This window comes from Xenopus laevis, chromosome 3L (genome assembly GCF_017654675.1).
Source record: "Xenopus laevis strain J_2021 chromosome 3L, Xenopus_laevis_v10.1, whole genome shotgun sequence".
In the NCBI taxonomy this organism is placed as follows: Eukaryota; Metazoa; Chordata; class Amphibia; order Anura; family Pipidae; genus Xenopus; species Xenopus laevis.
This window is the reverse complement of record NC_054375.1, coordinates 3,902,902-3,921,939: the sequence shown is the minus strand read 5'-3', so window position 1 is coordinate 3,921,939 and position 19,038 is coordinate 3,902,902. Positions and strand designations below refer to the sequence as shown.

General features: G+C 42.5%; 1 protein-coding gene across 3 annotated transcripts in view; it reads right to left on the bottom strand.

Annotated features, from left to right (window-relative positions):
* Positions 1-439: 439 nt before the first annotated feature.
* scube1.L (signal peptide, CUB domain, EGF-like 1 L homeolog) overlaps positions 440-19,038 on the bottom strand; it is a 127,706-nt gene continuing 109,107 nt past the window's right edge. For all 3 annotated transcript variants that reach the window (XM_041585840.1, XM_041585841.1, XM_041585842.1), the window contains 14 exons: positions 17,990-18,106; positions 15,824-15,946; positions 14,266-14,385; positions 13,780-13,875; positions 11,985-12,101; positions 11,652-11,789; positions 10,341-10,544; positions 8,719-8,877; positions 8,443-8,610; positions 7,572-7,733; positions 6,874-7,071; positions 4,845-4,997; positions 4,472-4,551; positions 440-2,823 (listed from right to left, as the gene is read on the bottom strand). In XM_041585840.1, coding sequence (XP_041441774.1) covers positions 2,671-2,823; positions 4,472-4,551; positions 4,845-4,997; positions 6,874-7,071; positions 7,572-7,733; positions 8,443-8,610; positions 8,719-8,877; positions 10,341-10,544; positions 11,652-11,789; positions 11,985-12,101; positions 13,780-13,875; positions 14,266-14,385; positions 15,824-15,946; positions 17,990-18,106 — 1,988 coding nt within the window. In that variant the 3' untranslated portion in view covers positions 440-2,670. The remainder of the gene's footprint in view (positions 2,824-4,471; positions 4,552-4,844; positions 4,998-6,873; positions 7,072-7,571; positions 7,734-8,442; positions 8,611-8,718; positions 8,878-10,340; positions 10,545-11,651; positions 11,790-11,984; positions 12,102-13,779; positions 13,876-14,265; positions 14,386-15,823; positions 15,947-17,989; positions 18,107-19,038) is intronic.

The following is a 19,038-nucleotide window of genomic DNA, read 5'->3' as shown; positions in this document are numbered from 1 at the left end:
CTGGGCTGTCCCAGCGTTTCCATGGAATTCTCCATCTGGACCCCCAGTTGGACAGTCTGAAACATATGAATGAACAGTTTGCTATGCAGTCCTCTCTCTGGTTTCCAGGAGGAGCAGACCCTAGCAACCAGGAATTGTATAAACTAAAGAGAGATGTATCTTTTTCTTGCGAGGGTCGCCGACCCGGACATAATACGCGGACAAGAGACATCGGTTGCTTTGCTTGGAATAACCGGTCTAATTGTAGCTACTCATTGAAAGGTGTGGTTTCCCTTTAAGTCCGAGGGTAATAGTAATTAGTAACAGTGGCTGGAGGAATGAAGAATATTCTCCTGCAGAGGACAAGAACCCACCCATGTTTTTATACAAATCAACTGTACACCCATTTTTTTTTATATATAAGTTTCGGCTACGAATAAAATGACAAGGGCAAATAAAATACAAAAAAAATATATATATATATTTCCTCCCCTTGCAACATTACATAGAAAATTCAAGTGCAATTTAAACATACTCATTGTACTACACGTCACCTCTCACAGTAAAACTTGCTCGGAAGTAGTTTCTGTAACCAAAATTTTTTTAAAAAAAACACCCCCCCAATGGAAAGTTCTAGAAATGTTTTTGTAATCCACTGTAAGTGGCAGTCGCAACGGCCGTCCCATTGTGGACCCCCTGTTGTAAAGTGGAGGGGAGAAACCAAATGCAGAGGGGGCGGGAGGCTCTAACTGGGCTGCTGCCAACGTGCCCCCAGTGCCCAGCGATTTGAGTCGTTCCAATCACAAATGTTTCATTTTCCGGCAGCTGAAAGTGCCAATAATCGAGGTTCACCCAAACGGCTGAAATGGGCACTGGAATCCCACCCCATGTACAGCAGCCTTGGGAATCTCCTGCGCCTTTCACTTTAAATCCAGCCGGTCCCCCGTGTGGCACAAATACTTTTATAATCCGAGGTAATTCCCAACAGCTCTCTGGAATGGAATCCCCTTCCATCTGGATTCCCCATCCGAACTAGGATGGATTCCCCATTAGGGATGGGTGAATTTGACCCGTTTCGTCAAAGATTCGCCACCGGCAAAATGTCGCCGACGGCCATTAAAGTCTACGGGTGTCAAAAAAAATGTTGACGCACAACGCCATACAAGTCTATGGGCGCCATTTCCACAGTGAAACAAGGCGAAAAAATTCGCCCATCCCTATTCCTTATCCGAACTAGGATGGATTCCCCTTCCGTCTGGATTCCCCTTCTGTCTAGACTGGATTCCCCTCCCGTCTTGAATGGATTCCCCTTCCGTACAAGAATAGATTCCCCTTCCGAACCAGAATGGATTCCCAAACTAAATTGGATTCCCCTTCCGAACTAAAATGGATTCCCATTCCGTCTGGATTCCCCTTCCAAACCAGAATGGATTCCCCTTCCGAACTAGAATGGATTCCCCTTCCGCCTGGATTCCCCTTCCTTCTATACTGGACTCCCCTTCCATCTATACGGGATTCCCCTTCCATCGATACTGGATTCCCCTTCTGTCTAGACTGCTTCCCCTTCGTCTATACTGGATTCCCCTTCAGTCTAGACTGGACTCCCGTACTGTCTATACTGGATTCCCCTTCCGTCTTGAATGGATTCCCTTTCCGTCAAGACTGGATTCCCCTTCAGTCTAGAATGGATTTCCCTTCTGAACTAGAATGGATTCCCTTCCGAACTAAAATGGATTCCCCTTCCATCTGGATTCCCCTTCCGTCTGGATTCCCCTTCTGTCTATACTGGATTCCCCTTCCATCTGGATTCCCCTTCTGTCTAGAATGGATTCCCCTTCCAAACCAGAATGGATTCCCCTTCCGAACCAGAATGGATTCCCCTTCCGAACTAGAATGGATTCCCCTTCCGAACTAGAATGGATTCTCCTTCCGCCTGGATTCCCCTTCAGTCTAGACTGGACTCCCCTACTGTCTATACTGGATTCCCCTTCCGTCTTGAATGGATTCGCTTTCCGTCAAGACTGGATTCACCTTCAGTCTAGAATGGATTCCTCTTCCGAACTAGAATGGATTCTCCTTCCAAACTAAAATGGATTCACCTTTCCGTCTGGATTCCCCTTCCGTCTGGATTCCCCTTCCGTCTATACTGGATTCCCCTTCCATCTTGATTCCCCTTCTGTCTAGAATGGATTCCCCTTACAAACCAGAATGGATTCCCCTTCCGAACTAGAATGGATTCCCCTTCCGAACTAGAATGGATTCCCCTTCCGCCTGGATTCCCCTTCCTTCTATACTGGACTCCCCTTCCACCTATACGGGATTCCCCTTCTGTCTATACTGGATTCCTCTTCCGACTAGAATGGATTCCCCTTCAGTCTAGACTGGATTCCCCTTCTGTCTATACTGGATTCCCCTTCCGTCTAGAATGGATTTTCCTTCTGTTTATACTGGATTCCAGCATAATTCTATCTGAATGTCCTGCAGCTTTGGAAGTCAATGATTGCAGTTGGTCACTTCAGTCTTGGGGCTTCCGAAGGTGATTTCTGTTAAATCCATGTCCGTATTCTTCCAATGTGCAGGAATATTTGCCGTAAATAGGACAGATTTTGGTTTTTTTTTCTACTTTGAGGAAAAATAAGTGGACCAAGAAAGGAAATAACAGGGAGGGTGTGGGGGGCAAATAGAATAAAGTTATTTGTATGGCCGTAAAAACCTGGAGACTTTTGACTTCAGCAGTTTAATAAAAGACCTTGGAAACATCTCCTTGGATTCCTGTGCTGTGTACTTGAAATAGTTCTGGGGGTGCGCTAATACATCGAATAGGGAATTGATCAGCTTCTTGTCCTGAAATGGAAGAGAGAAACGGTAAGTTATGGACTCTGAGTATCACTCATGTATTATAAGGGATAATGTACCCCCTACTGTAAATGATAAGGATATTAGAAGTCACTGAGGGGTTGTTCTGTGACCATATAAAGGCACAAGGCTGCAGGCTGAGTTATACAGGGAACTCTGAGTATCACTCATGTATTATAAGGGATAATGTACCCCCTACTGTAAATGATAAGGATATTAGAAGTGACTGAGGGGTTGTTCTGTGACCATATAAAGGCACAAGGCTGCAGGCTGAGTTATACAGGGAACTCTGAGTATCACTCATGTATTATAAGGGATAATGTACCCCCTACTGTAAATGATAAGGATATTAGAAGTCACTGAGGGGTTGTTCTGTGACCATATAAAGGCACAAGGCTGCAGGCTGAGTTATACAGGGAACTCTGAGTATCACTCATGTATTATAAGGGATAATGTACCCCCTACTGTAAATGATAAGGATATTAGAAGTCACTGATGGGTTGTTCTGTGACCATATAAAGGCACAAGGCTGCAGGCTGAGTTATACAGGGAACTCTGAGTATCACTCATGTATTATAAGGGATAATGTACCCCCTACTGTAAATGATAAGGATATTAGAAGTCACTGAGGGGTTGTTCTGTGACCATATAAAGGCACAAGGCTGCAGGCTGAGTTATACAGGGAACTCTGAGTATCACTCATGTATTATAAGGGATAATGTACCCCCCACTGTAAATGATAAGGATATTAGAAATCACTGAGGGGTTGTTCTGTGACCATATAAAGGCACAAGGCTGCAGGCTGAGTTATACAGGGAACTCTGAGTATCACTCATGTATTATAAGGGATAATGTACCCCCTACTGTAAATGATAAGGATATTAGAAGTCACTGAGGGGTTGTTCTGTGACCATATAAAGGCACAAGGCTACAGGCTGAGTTATACAGGGAACTCTGAGTATCACTCATGTATTATAAGGGATAATGTACCCCCTACTGTAAATGATAAGGATATTAGAAGTCACTGAGGGGTTGTTCTGTGACCATATAAAGGCACAAGGCTGCAGGCTGAGTTATACAGGGAACTCTGAGTATCACTCATGTATTATAAGGGATAATGTACCCCCTACTGTAAATGATAAGGATATTAGAAGTCACTGAGGGGTTGTTCTGTGACCATATAAAGACACAAGGCTGTAGGCTGAGTATATCAGAATAAACATGGTATAATAATGTTTCCTCCTTTATATATATATATATATATATATATATATATATAAATATAAATATAAATAAATATATATATATATATATATATATATGAAATCTCTTATTCGGTTCTCTCCTCAGTTTAAGTAAATAGTAAACTGTTTTAAAATGTTTTTTTTTCCTGTTCATCCATTAGGTATAACCCAGGTATTACAGGAAGTGACATCACCTCAAAAGAATTTAGTCATCACATAAAAACTCTATTGCTTCAGGAGAAAGGTTTTTTTCTCTCCTAATCGAATCTGATTTACACGTCTTCACGTGATAAAACCACAACACACCGTCTGCTTTATTGGTCTGACTCAATAATCCATTTATTCGAAATAAATCTCACTCTGGGCTATTGTTATATTATTACAGCACTTACTTTTAATATTTCTTGATGGTTCTCAGAAGCATATAATCTCCCGTCACGAACGATGTCTTCTATTAACTGCTGATAGTCCTCTGCACAGAAATAACCGATGTTATAACGTTTTTAAACAACTTATTATTTATAATATTCCGCCAATATTAAAGCTAAGAGCGGAGCAATGGCTCAAGCTATATTTTTGTCCCTACTGGCCCACCGTACTGTTTGGGGATCTGATTGCCAATGGCTTTCAGTTCATGGGTTATGGGAGCAGCAATCGGAGCAGAACACAGACTTTCGGTGGGATTTTGTTTGCTAAATTAAATGGAAACAATCCAATGAGACAACTGTCACTTCTCTCACTGCCAGAACACACAGGGTCATTTACCATCATACGTGACGTAGGGAACTTGGAATCCTTTGCCGCTGTTTCCCTCGTTGGTTTTAAACTGGATCCAGAGTTTCCGTGAGCGCGAGGTGAAGGCAATGGGTCTCTCGTACGTCTGACAAGTCTCATATGTCGTTACGGAGGCCGGGGAAGCTGCAAACAAACAATAATGAAGGGAGAGGAGCTGAGACTTACAGTAAAGATACTTTTTTCCATATTATCCATATTACTACATAGGCGTTGACTGAATCCCAAAACCAAACCTTTTAAGCCATGTGACTTTAAATCTTTGGGCGACTGAGTGTGAATAATTTCTGATTTGTTGCCTCAGCTCTAAATTCTATTCTATCGGCTCCTACCTGCTTGCCACGCGGCACTCTGACTTTCTCCTTCCCCAAACAATGCAAGAAAAGCGGGGAGGGAGGCGGCTAGAGGAGGGCGGCTGGCAAGGGCCTTGAAGTTGGAGGAGGAGGGTCAGTGGCCCTGAAGTTGGAGGAGGAGGAGGGTCAGTGGCCTTGAAGTTGGAGGAGGAGGGTCAGTGGCCCTGAAGTTGGAGGGTCAGTGGCCCTGAAGTTGGAGGGTCAGTGGCCCTGACGTTGCAGGAGGAGGGTCAGTGGCCCTGAAGTTGGAGGGTCAGTGGCCCTGACGTTGCAGGAGGAGGGTCAGTGGCCCTGAAGTTGGAGGGTCAGTGGCCCTGACATTGCAGGAGGAGGGTCAGTGGCCCTGAAGTTGGAGGAGGAGGGTCTGTGGCCTTGAAGTTGGAGGGTCAGTGGCCTTAAAGTTGGAGGAGGAGGAGGAGGGGGGTCAGTGGCCCTGAAGTTGGAGGAGGAGGGACAGTGGCTATGAAGTTGGAGGAGGAGGGTCAGTGGCCCTGAAGTTGGAGGAGGAGTGTCAGTGGCCTTGACATTGGAGGAGGAGGAGGGTCAGTGGCCCTGAAGTTGCAGGAGGAGGGTTAGTGGCCCTGAAGCTGGAGGAGGAGGGTAAGTGGCCCTGAAGTTGGAGAAGGAGGGACAGTGGCTATGAAGTTGGAGGAGGAGTGTCAGTGGCCCTGAAGTTGGAGGAGGAGGGTCAGTGGCCCTGAAGTTGGAGGAGGAGTGTCAGTGGCCTTGACGTTGGAGGAGGAGGAGGGTCAGTGGCCCTGAAGTTGCAGGAGGAGGGTTAGTGGCCCTGAAGCTGGAGGAGGAGGGTAAGTGGCCCTGAAGTTGGAGAAGGAGGGACAGTGGCTATGAAGTTGGAGGAGGAGTGTCAGTGGCCCTGAAGTTGGAGGAGGAGGGTCAGTGGCCTTGACGTTGGAGGAGGAGGAGGGTCAGTGGCCCTGAAGTTGCAGGAGGAGGGTCAGTGGCCCTGAAGCTGGAGGAGGAGGGTCAGTGGCCCTGAAGTTGGAGGGTCAGTGGCCCTGATGTTGCAGGAGGAGGGTCAGTGGCCCTGAAGTTGGAGGAGGAGGGTCAGTGGCCTTGAAGTTGGAGGGTCAGTGGCCTTAAAGTTGGAGGAGGAGGAGGGTCAGTGGCCCTGAAGTTGGAGGAGGAGGGTCAGTGGCCCTGAAGTTGGAGGAGGAGGGTCAGTGGCCCTGAAACTGGAGGAGGAGGGTCAGTGGCCCTGAAGTTGGAGGGTCAGTGGCCCTGAAGTTGGAGGAGGAGGGTCAGTGGCCCTATAGTTGCAGGAGGAGGGTCAGTGTCCCTGAAATTGGAGGAGGAGGGTCAGTGGCCCTGAAGTTGGAGGAGGAGGGTCAGTGGCCCTGAAGTTGGAGGAGGAGGGTCAGTGGCCCTGAAGTTGGAGGAGGAGTGTCAGTGGCCCTGAAGTTGGAGGGTCAGTGGCCCTAAAGTTGAAGGAGGAGGGTCAGTGGCCCTGAAGTTGCAGGAAGAGGGTCAGTGGTCCTGAAGTTGGCAGGGGGGGTCAAGGGCCCCTCATGTGGCAGCCCCAGTGGGCCCAGGCCTTCCCAGTCCGACACTGTATACAACAACTAATAGTTTGCAGGAAATAGAAAAGCAAGACAATAGGTCCAATTGTATTACTTCTTCTCCAGACTCACCACTTTTCCTCATCACTAAGACGTCTCCGCACTCATCTTCGATGGGAAGGAATATCTCCGGGACAACTATAAGAATCCTTCTCTTAGGAGGCGGGTTGATGTTCCAGATGCACTCGATGTGGGCCGGGTAATCTCCGGGGTAGTTGGGCGACTCGATGTATCCCGCGTAGTCTCCTAATTCCCCTCCGCAGTGTTGGTCTGGGAGAGTAAGCACAAAGGGCAGTGTTGGGTGGGCGGCCACAGAAAGCCCATTATACAGCTTCATTCTGGACTAAACCGCCATTGTATTTCAGGATGGCTGACTTTATAGTCATATATCTTAATAGTAGTCAAGAAGTGACAGTTTAGTGTCACCGATTTTGTCTACGATTTTGCCAACAGCACTTTCAACATATAATATATATATGATACACAAAAGCCATGAATATCCTGTAAATTATATCCTTATAAACGGTGAGTTCTGATGTCATCAGTTATAAACGGTGAGTTCTGATGTCATTTCTGTCACATGACTCATTGAAATTTGTGTATTATAATAAATAAAGTACCCCTTGTAGGAAAATATGAGGATATTAGAAGTCACCTCGGAGTTCCATGACCTGTATAAATTTATATGGTCATGAAACTCCTCGGTGACTTATAATATCCTTATATTTTACAATAGGGGGTACTTTATTCACTATATAATGGGCACTTACTCTTGCAATGCGTCACATTGGTGGAACCATCAAAGTCAGTGCTGGTATTGCCCGGGCACGTTACACAAAAATTCAGTCCAAACTCGGGTTGGTACGTTCCAATCGGACACCTGATACACCTGTGAGTTGCGGAATTGTAGTAATGTCCCGGGGAACAATGAACTGAAGGGAAAGCAAAAGGTTACGGAATCATGTTTATTTATCAAATATCAACATGAATCAGTTCCCTAAAGGATAAGTAAACATTTAAAATAAGTGAATGTAAAATGGATGAGAGGGCTATTCTAATTTACATTCATTATTTATTCATTTTAAATCCCAAGATATTAAGGGATACATGTGCTGTTAATATGAATGAATTTTGTTACAACAGCGCCACCTGCTGGTCAGTTTCCCACCAGTCTGACCAGCAAGTAGTCAAGGAAGTTGTCAGGAGAAAGAAAGAGGCTGATGTTCTTCTGCTTAGGAACAAAATTAGAAACCTTTCTCACATCTTTCCTAAGCAGAAACTCCGCTTGCGCTCCTCTTCAGAAAAGGCGACAGGGCGACGATCCATTGTGCGTCGCTCGATTTCTCCTCCCTGGCTATCTCCTATAATAAGAAAAGCAGGGAGGAGAAATCGAGCGCCGCACCATGGATCGCCTTTTCTGAAGAGGAGCACAATCGGAGTATTTCTTAATAAAGACAGCGATTTCAACGTTTCATTTGTCTTAGTGGTTTTTTTTTTCGTTGTATACTAACAATTTTTTTTTTTTAAAAACTTTTCGATTTTCAAAGTCGAATTTGTCTTTGTGTTTTTTTTTCCGTTGTATACTAATGTATTTAAAATGTAGAGTATTTAGAATGTCTTTCGGCACGTAAAACCACCTACCTTTTGTTTCGCAGTCTTGGAAAGAGACAGCGCTTTCATATTTAGTCACCAGACCCCCTCCGCATGGGAAGCACATGGTACGGCCCGACTCCGGCTGATAGAAGCCCAGGGGGCATGACCTGCAGGGTCTGAAGCCATCGGGGGAGTAGTGCCCAGGAGCACACTGTCCTGAAATTCAATTAATTCGGAGATTCCAGTGACCTGTATAACTGACCTCATTCTTGGTTTACTTTATGGCTGAGATTTCTAATGAAAAGGTGCAACTACTAAACTCACCTCCGCACTCAGACACGTTTCTTGCTCCGGCGATACCTGATCCGTCATTGCTTGGGCAAAGCTCACACGTCAGCTGCCCTCTGGTATCCTGGTATGTGCCCGGAGCACAGGGGATGCACTGCTTGTGTTCACTATAAAATGTACCAGCAGGACAAGAAACTGCAAAATGGAAAGGGCAATAAATAGGTTGCACAGTTGGGACCTTGTATAATACCCCTAATAATTCATAGCAATTGGTATGTCCTTATGCCGGTGCTAAATAAAGCTAAGAATGGAAAGTAAGAGGGCAGAGATCTGCAAAGAACCAGGAGGAAGGATAGGGAATAAATTAGGGATGCACCGAATCCAGGATTCGGTTCAGGAATCGGCCAGGATTCGGATTCGGCCGAATCCTTCAGCCCCAGCTGATCCGAATTTGCATATGCAAATTAGGGACGGGAGGGAAATCGATTGACTTTTTGTCACAAAACAAGGAAGTAAAAAAAGTTTTCCCCTTCTCCGCCCCTAATTGGCATATGCTCGTTATTCGTCCGAATCCAAAAATGGAATAAATGACGGAAAACAATAGTAAATATTTTTATAACTTAAGGGGTTTCTACATACCTCCCAACATTTTCGAAGTAAAAAGTGGGACAAGAAATGTTTTTTCCGCGCGTAGCGCAGCAATTTTTTGACCACACCCCTTTCTGTGGCCACACCCCCTAATTACCATGTTTGTTTTACAAGATTTGGCAGGTTATGAAAGTTTGAAAATATTTCTCCTTATCTAAACTGTCTTTTTGTGTCTCAAAATTGTTACAAAGTATCTTATTTGCACCTGTTAGCTGTTCTGGGCTCTCTGCTAAAAGCCAATTAAGTGAGAACCTTTGTTTCTTTTTCTGGCTGTTCAGTGCAGAGAAAAGAGGGACTTTCCAGTACAAATGAGGGACTGCGGGTTGAGCTGTCAAAAGAGGGACTGTCCCTCTGAAAAAGGGACAGTTGGGAGGTATGGCCGTTTCTACATTTTTGTTACAGAATAAATAAACCTTAAAAATAAGTGAATGTAAAATTGATGAGGGGGTTATTCTAAGCACTTTTGCAATGTACATTCATTATTTATTTATTTTTAATTCCAAGATATTAAGGGATACATGTACTGTTAATATAAATGAATTTAGTTACAACAGCGCCACCTGCTGGTCAGTTTCCCACCAGTCTGACCAGCAAGTAGTCAAGGAAGTTGTCAGGAGAAAGAAAGAGGCTGATGTTCTTCTGCTTAGGAATAAAATTAGAAACCTTTCTCACATCTTTCCTAAGCAGAAGAACATCAGCGTCTTTCTTTCTCCTGACAACTTCCTTGACTACTTGGTGGTCAGACTGGTGGGAAACTGACCAGCAGGTGGCGCTGTTGTAACAAAATTCATTCATATTAACAACACATGTATCCCTTAATATCTTGGAATTAAAAATAAATAAATAATGAATGTACATTGCAAAAGTGCTTAGAATAGCCCCCCTCATCTATTTTACATTCACTTATTTTTAAGGTTTACTTATCCTTTAAATTTAGAAACAAGTATTCATGTCCCTTTAATCCCCCCCGTAGTTCCTGCTATCGCCCCTATTGCAATAAGTGCCCGTACCACATTTCCCATCCAGCAGAATGTGTCCGGTGCTGCACGGTTCATGCGTTTCCGATACCTTCGCCGGTTTCTGCGCCACTTCATATTCCGCCCCAGAAAACTGGATATAAAACTGCTGCTTGTTGATGGACTTTCGGAGCGTTTTGATGGCGGTCTGCAGCTTCTGCTCCATTTTTCTCCGCACGCAGTCTGAGTTGCAGGAATCTGGATCATCAGAGAAAAGAAATCTTTGCAAGTGGAGTTCTGATGTGCCTTGTCCTAAGTGCAGGGCACAGCTTTTTGTATGCAGCTGACAGGCATTGAAGTTTAAAGGGGTTGTTCCCCTTTAAATTAACTGTTAGTATGATGTAGAGAGGGCTATTCTGAGACCATTTGCAATTGGTTTTATTTTTTTATTATTTGTTGTTTTTTTTAATAAGCAGCTCTCCAGTTTGTAATTTCAGCCGTCTGGTTGCTAGGGTTCAAATTCCCCTAGCAACCATGCACTGATATGAATAAGAGACTGGAATATGAATAGGAGAGGCCTGAATAGAAAGATGAGGAATAAAAAGTAGCAATAACAATACATGTGTAGCCTTACACAGTGTTTGTTTTAGATGGGGTCACTGACCCCCCCCCCCCATTTGAAAGCTGGAAAGAGTCAGAAGAAGAAGGCAAATCATTTAAAAACTATAAAGAATAAATAATGATGACCAATTGAAAAGTTGCTTAGAATTTAAGGTGGACCTTTAAGGACAAATTTATCAAGGGTCGAATTTCCAAGTAAAAAATACTTCAAAAATCGACCGTCGAATTAAAATATTTCGACTTCAAATATCGAAGTCGAAGGATTTTTCACTGAATTTTGCAATCGAACGACTCGAACGATTTTACTTCGATGTGTGAAGACTTAGAAAATGGTTGTAGAAGGACCCCATAGGTGAACATAGCATTTCGGCAGGTTTAATTTGTGGAAGTATTGAAGTTGAAGTTTTTTTAAAGAGACAGTACCTCGATGATCGAATATTCAAACTATTTTTACTTCGAATCAAAGTCGAAGTAAATTTGAAGTCGTAGTATCCTATTCGATGTTTGAAGGATCCAAAAGATTACTTCGAATTTTTTTACTTCGAAAATTCACTCAAATTGATAAAATTTATAAATCTGCCCCTTAAGGTGAACCACCCCTTTGACTACTGTTTGGTTGCATGGGATTAATTACCCTAGCAACCAGGCTGACACATATACATATATAGATATCTGGCGACAGTGAAATGTCATTACGTTTTTCCTCTCTGAGTAGGAATTCAGCTAAAAAAAAGTCTCGCCCACCTGTCACCTCCTCCCTCTTGATTTCCAGCTCAAATTCGGCGGTGATGTGCGAGACTTCTTTGGCGGGGGAGTTGTGCCCACGGCGTTTCTTTTTGGACGAGTCGCACTTCAGGTTCACAAACGTAACGTGGCAGTTGTCTGATTGGGTAAAAGAATAAAGCGACATAAAGCGACAATAAAGCGAATAGAGGGCCTGAGGCCATAAGACAATAAAAGTCCTATAAACCTCAACATATAGGAAACTCTTTTATTCTATTTTATTCTATATAACGTATAGGAGGTCTCTTTTGAATTGAGACCGTTCCATTTCATATGCACCAGTCAACTACTGACCTGTCTGTGACTGCCGTCCGGACTCTCTGATCTTCTCTTTACTTCTGGGTCTTAAATGGCACTTGGCGTCTTTTATTTTAAATCGCGCTTTTTGCGTTATGGGAGGAGCCACAGAATCTATAAACAAAGGCATTAAAGCCACTTTAAAACAGAAAATAATCCACAGATATAATATATAGGGTTTCATTGGACTTTGTTTCTACGGAAGAGCAAAAAAAAAATTCTGATGAATTCTGAGTTTTAAAATGTATAATTATGACTTTAAAGCTCATAATTATGATTTAAAAAAATCGAAATTATGACTTTTAGGGGCAGATTTATCAAAGGTCGAGGTCAATTTTCGAATTCAAATTTTTTTTTCTCTACTGGAATAATCCAAATTCGATTAGAATTTGAAAAAAAAAATCAAAAATTCGAATATCGAAATTTATCATGTACTGTCGACTTTGACCATTCGCCATCTAAAACCTGTCGAATTGCTGTTTTAGCCTATGGGTAAATTTTCGAATTCAAAAATTTTTTTCTCTACTGGAATAATCCAAATTCGATTAGAATTTGAAAAAAAAATCCAAAGTTCGAATATCGAAATTTACCTCCTAGAACCTATTTGGAGTCATTTGGTGGACTTTGAAAATTCAAAGTTTTTTTGGGGAAAAACTTTGTTTTGAATTTGATCGAATGCGATATTACTTTGAATCGTACGATTCGAATTCGAACAAAAACTGACCTAATCAACCAAAAAAAACCTTCGATTTCCTTTTCGGTTGGTCTTTTTGAATTCGAATTTCGACGCTTGATAAATCTGCCCCATAATTATGACTTTAAAAAAATCTAAATTATGACTTTTATTCTCATAATTATGACTTTTAAACTCAAAATTATGATTTTGAGATTAAAAGTCATAATTATGAGATTGAAAATCATAATTATGAGATTAAAAGTCATAATTAATCAGAATTGTTTTTTTTGCTGGCCCCAGTGCTCTTCCGTACCACTACATGATGATAAATAAAAATGAATTGCACGTAGCTATTATAATCATTTATTATTACATGTGTTTAAATCACTTTATTATTACATGTGTTTAAATCACTTTATTATTACATGTGTTTAAATCACTTTATTATTACATGTGTTTAAATCACTTTATTATTACATGTGTTTAAATCACATTATTATTACATGTGTTTAAATCACTTTATTATTACATGTGTTTAAATCACTTTATTATTACATGTGTTTAAATCACTTTATTATTACATGTGTTTAAATCACTTTATTATTACATGTGTTTAAATCATTTTATTATTACGTGTTTAAATCATTTTATTATTACATGTGTTTAAATCATTTTATTATTACATGTGTTTAAATCATTTTATTATTACATGTGTTTAAATCATTTTATTATTACATGTGTTTAAATCACTTTATTATTACATGTGTTTAAATCACTTTATTATTATATGTGTTTAAATCACTTTATTATTACATGTGTTTAAATCTCTTTATTATTACATGTGTTTAAATCACTTTATTATTACGTGTTTAAATCTCTTTATTATTACATGTGTTTAAATCACTTTATTATTACATCTGTTTAAATCACTTTATTATTACTTGTGTTTAAATCACTTTATTATTACATGTGTTTAAATCACTTTATTATTACATGTGTTTAAATCACTTTATTATTACATGTGTTTAAATCACTTTATTATTACATGTGTTTAAATCACTTTATTATTACATGTGATTAAATCACTTTATTATTACATGTGTTTAAATCACTTACCTCCGCACGATGATGAAAGAGTCACATTTCGCATCTGCACAGACTTCCCCGGCTGGAAGGGAACCCCACAGCTCAGTGTGTAACTGCTTTCAGAATCTAAAAACACATAATTGCTCATTGTCTAATTTCATTTTCTTCTAAGAATAGTTAACAGCTTTCTGTCGCGTACAGTAAAAGGTTAAAACTGAACATCATCTTCCCTGCTCACTAACTTCATTTCCTGAGCAGAGCAGCACCTCAGTCCTTTTCTTTTCTCATTAACTTTAATTTTCCACCGACTGTGTCCAGTCTGCCTAAATGAACAGCAGGTGGCGCTGTTGTTTCAAACCCATTATATCTGCAGTGCAAAAACTGATAATATCTTGAATACTGAAGGTCCAGTAAAAGCAAACTGCTGATTGGTTACTGTATCATACTAGCGCTGTTAGTTGGTTACCAGAGAATACTCGCCTTCACGTTTAGTTAGTGTTTGTAGAGTTCACAGACCTGGTATGAAGAGTGTGTTGGACGGGCAGGATAAGAAGCAGCTGTCCATTCCCCCTGTCTTGCTGCAAATCAGCTGAGCTCTGGGAGAAGGTTTACTATTAGGGAGGCATTTCACCATCTCTAAGAAAAGAAGAAAACAAAGACAAGATCCAGATAGAATCCATAAGTAGAGCTCATATTCACTTACACAATCAGGCACAAGGTAAGTCAGGGGATGCAGGACCCTACTATAGTGGTAAATCAGGAGATAGAGGACCCTACTATAGTGGTAAGTCAGGAGATGCAGGACCCTACTATAGTGGTAAGTCAGGGGATGCAGGACCCTACTATAGTGGTAAGTCAGGGGATGCAGGACCCTACTATAGTGGTAAATCAGGAGATAGAGGACCCTACTATAGTGGTAAGTCAGGAGATGCAGGACCCTACTATAGTGGTAAGTCAGGAGATGGAGGACCCTACTATAGTGGTAAGTCAGGAGATGCAGGACCCTACTATAGTGGTAAGTCAGGGGATGCAGGACCCTACTATAGTGGTAAGTCGGGGGATGAAGGACCCTACTATAGTGGTAAATTGGGAGATGGAGGACCCTACTATAGTGGTAAGTCAGGGGATGCAGGACCCTACTATAGTGGTAAGTCAGGGGATGCAGGACCCTACTTTAGGGGTAATTAAGGGAATGCAGGATCCTACTATAGTGGTAAATCAGGGGATGCAGGATCCTACTATAGTGTTAAGTCGAGGGATGAAGGACCCTACTATAGTGGTAAGTCAGGGATGGAGGACCCTACTATAGTGGTAAGTCAGGGATGGAGGATTCTACTATATTGGTGGTAAATCAGGGGATGGAGGACCCTACTATAGTGGTAAATTATGGGATGGAGGACCCTACTATAGCGGTGGTAAATCAGGGGATGGAGGACCCTACTATAGTGGTAAGTCAAGGGGGGGAGGACCCTACTATAGTGGTAAATCAGGGGATGGAGGACCCTACTATAGTGGTTAATTAGGGGATGGAGGACCCTACTATAGTGGTGGTAAGTCAGGGGATGCAGGACCCTATTATACTGGTAAGTCAGGGGGTGGAGGACCCTACTATAGTGGTAAATCAGGGGATGGAGGACCCTACTATAGTGGTAAATTAGGGGATGGAGGACCCTACTATAGTGGTGGTAAGTCAGGGGATGCAGGACCCTACTATACTGGTAAGTCGGGGGGGAGGACCCTACTATAGTGGTAAGTCAATAGATGGAGGACCCTACTATAGTGGTGGTAAGTCAGGGGATGCAGGACCCTACTATACTGGTAAGTCGGGGGGGAGGACCCTACTATAGTGGTAAGTCAATAGATGGAGGACCCTACTATAGTGGTGGTAAGTCAGGGGATGCAGGACCCTACTATACTGGTAAGTCGGGGGGGGAGGACCCTACTATAGTGGTAAGTCAATAGATGGAGGACCCTACTATAGTGGTAAGTCAGGAGATGGAGGACCCCAGGTGCAGAAACAGGATCCACTTCTGATAGAAGGAAAGTTACTACAGGCTGACTTTGACTTACTTACCGATACAATCTTTCTTGTTCCAGTGTAATCTCTTCCCGGGGGGACAAGAACATTCATATCCACCCAAGATATTTACACATCCGTAGTCACAGCTGCCATTATTTATGCTGCACTCGTTGATGTCTAAGAGAAGAGCAACGTACAGAATTAGTACAGATTAAACACAAGGAGAACAAAGATAATGCACTTTATTGGACCAACGCTGCTCCCGACCGGGTACTGGGGAAGTGTCACGATATTACAAAACACTGAGGATGATGGGAAAGCGAGTGTATGACAGTGTCCAATCCATGTTACTCATCAGTGCTGGGAGCAGTTCATGCCTTGGAGCTTATAGAAATGCCCATAAGGTTTATAGATGAACTTGTTTAGTCTGTGATGTGGCGGCCAAGTGGCAGCTCCAACATTTGCCAACACACTGGCCCCTGTGTTTAGTCTGGGCAATCACTCGATGTCAGACAAATGCCAAAAACTGCACATTCACTCGTTTGTGAGAACCTACTACAATGGTAAGTCAGGGGATGCAGGACCCTACTATAGTGGTAAGTCAGGGGATGGAGGATCCTACTTTAATGGTAAATCAGGGGATGGAGGAACCTACTATAGTGGTAAGTCATTGGATGCAGGACCCTACTATAGTGGTAAGTCAGAAATGGAGGATGCTACTATATTGTTGGTAAATCAGGGGATGGAGGATCCTACTATAGTGGTAAATTAGGGGATGGAGGATACTACTATAGTGGTGGTAAGTCAGGGGATGGTGGACTCTACTATAATGGTAAATCAGGGAATGGAGGACCATACTATAGTGGTAAGTCGGGGGATGGAGGACCCTACTATAGTGGTAAGTCATTGGATGCAGGACCCTACTATAGTGGTAAGTCAGGGATGGAGGATGCTACTATATTGTTGGTAAATCAGGGGATGGAGGATCCTACTATAGTGGTAAATTAGGGGATGGAGGATACTACTATAGTGGTGGTAAGTCAGGGGATGGTGGACTCTACTATAATGGTAAATCAGGGAATGGAGGACCATACTATAGTGGTAAGTCGGGGGATGGAGGACCCTACTATAGTGGTAAGTCATTGGATGCAGGACCCTACTATAGTGGTAAGTCAGGGATGGAGGATGCTACTATATTGTTGGTAAATCAGGGGATGGAGGATCCTACTATAGTGGTAAATTAGGGGATGGAGGATACTACTATAGTGGTGGTAAGTCAGGGGATGGTGGACCCTACTATAATGGTAAATCAGGGGATGGAGGACCCTACTATAGTGTTACGTCAGGGGATGGAGGATCCTACTATAGTGGTAAGTTGGGGGATGAAGGACCCTACTATAGTGGTAAATCAGGGGATGGAGGATACTACTTTAGTGGTAAATCAGTGGATGAAAGATACTACTATAGTGGTGGTAAGTCGGGGGATGGTGGACCCTTCTATAGTGGTAAATCAGGGGATGGAGGACCCTACTTTAGTAGTAAATCAGTGGATGGAGGATACTACTATAGTGGTGGTAAGTCAGGGGATGGAGGACCCTACTATAATGGTAAATCATGGGATGGAAGACCGTACTATAGTGGAAGTAATTGAAGGAATGGAGGACCCTACTATAGTGGTAAATCAGGGGATGGAGGATACTACTTTGGTGGTAAATCAGTGGATGGAGGATACTACTATAGTAGTGGTAAGTCAGGGGATGGTGGACCCTACTATAGTGATAAATCAGGGGATGGAGGACCCTACTTTAATGGTAAATCAGGGGATGGAGGACCCTACTATAGTGGTAAGTCAGGGGATGGAGCACCCTACTATAGGGGTAAGTCAGGGGATGGAGCACCCTACTATAGTGGTAAGTCCTGACAACTTCCTTGACTACTTGCTGGTCAGACTGGTGGGAAACTGACCAGCAGGTGGCGCTGTTGTAACAAAATTCATTCATATTAACAGCACATGTATCCCTTAATATCTTGGGATAAAAACAAAATAAATAATAAATGTAAATGACAAAAGTGCTTAGAATATCCCCCCTCATCAATTTTACATTCACTTATGTTTACTTATCCTTTAACCCCCGAGTAACACTGAGCTTCCCAGGAACTCTCACTACAATCTCCAATGGAAACTGATTTAAAGCCCCGATGCTACAGAAGTGCACCAACCTCCGCAGTGGCTCATGCCGTATAGAGTGTAACCCTTGTGGCACAGGCACTCGAAGCTCCCAGGGTAGTTGATGCAGATGTGGTCGCAGGTCCTATCGAAGGAACACTCATCAATGTCTGCAATAAAAAGGAAGATACACTGGGTTTACTAGGGAGGTCCCTACTCTATATGTAACAATACAACAGGCCCTCCAATTCCCAACTGTCAGGCATTGCCCCTCTGTTCTTTAACTGTATTCCTGCCCTCCCTGTTGCAGACACTGCAGTTCAGCGAGAGGCCAGAGGGTGGCAGTAATGTGCAGAGGATGACAGTTTGACTTCCATACACCACTAGCGATGGGCGAATAAATTCACCTTGCGACCAACTTCCACGTTGCGCCGACGGCGAATAAATTCGCAAAACTCCCGCGAACATTCGCCAGCGTCCAAAAATGTTGGATGCGTGTCCGAAAAGTCGTTCGCACCAAAAATACCGCGTGTCAACACTATTCGGACTCCCATTGACTTTAACACTGGCGTTAAAATTGACGCGGGCGAGTTTCACAAATTTTTCGCCGTTTCGCGAATTTCACAGGAAATTCGCACATTTTCAGGCGAAACGGGAGAAATTCGCCCATCACTATACACCACCTACACATTTCATTCGTTACGGTTTTTCTACTGTATTAAAGTTATTTGTAAATGTAAAGCAGCGACTGCCTGGTGTTTTATATTTTTATTATATTTTCCTTCGTTACATTGTTTCAAGAGACATAATATTATTATTATTATTAACATGTATTTATATAGCGCCAACATATTGCGTAGCACTGCCAGGGCTTCTATACGTAACTTTAAAGGAGTGATTCAGCTTTAAAAATTAACTTTTAGTATGTTATAGAATGACCAATTCTAAGCAACTTTTCAACTGGTCTTCTTTATTTATTTTCTAGAGTTTTTTTTTTCAAGTATATGCATTTTTTCTTACTCTTTGCAGCTTTCAAATGAGGGTCGCTGACCCCATATAAAAACAAATGCTCTTGTTATGGCTATGTTTTATTGCTCATTTT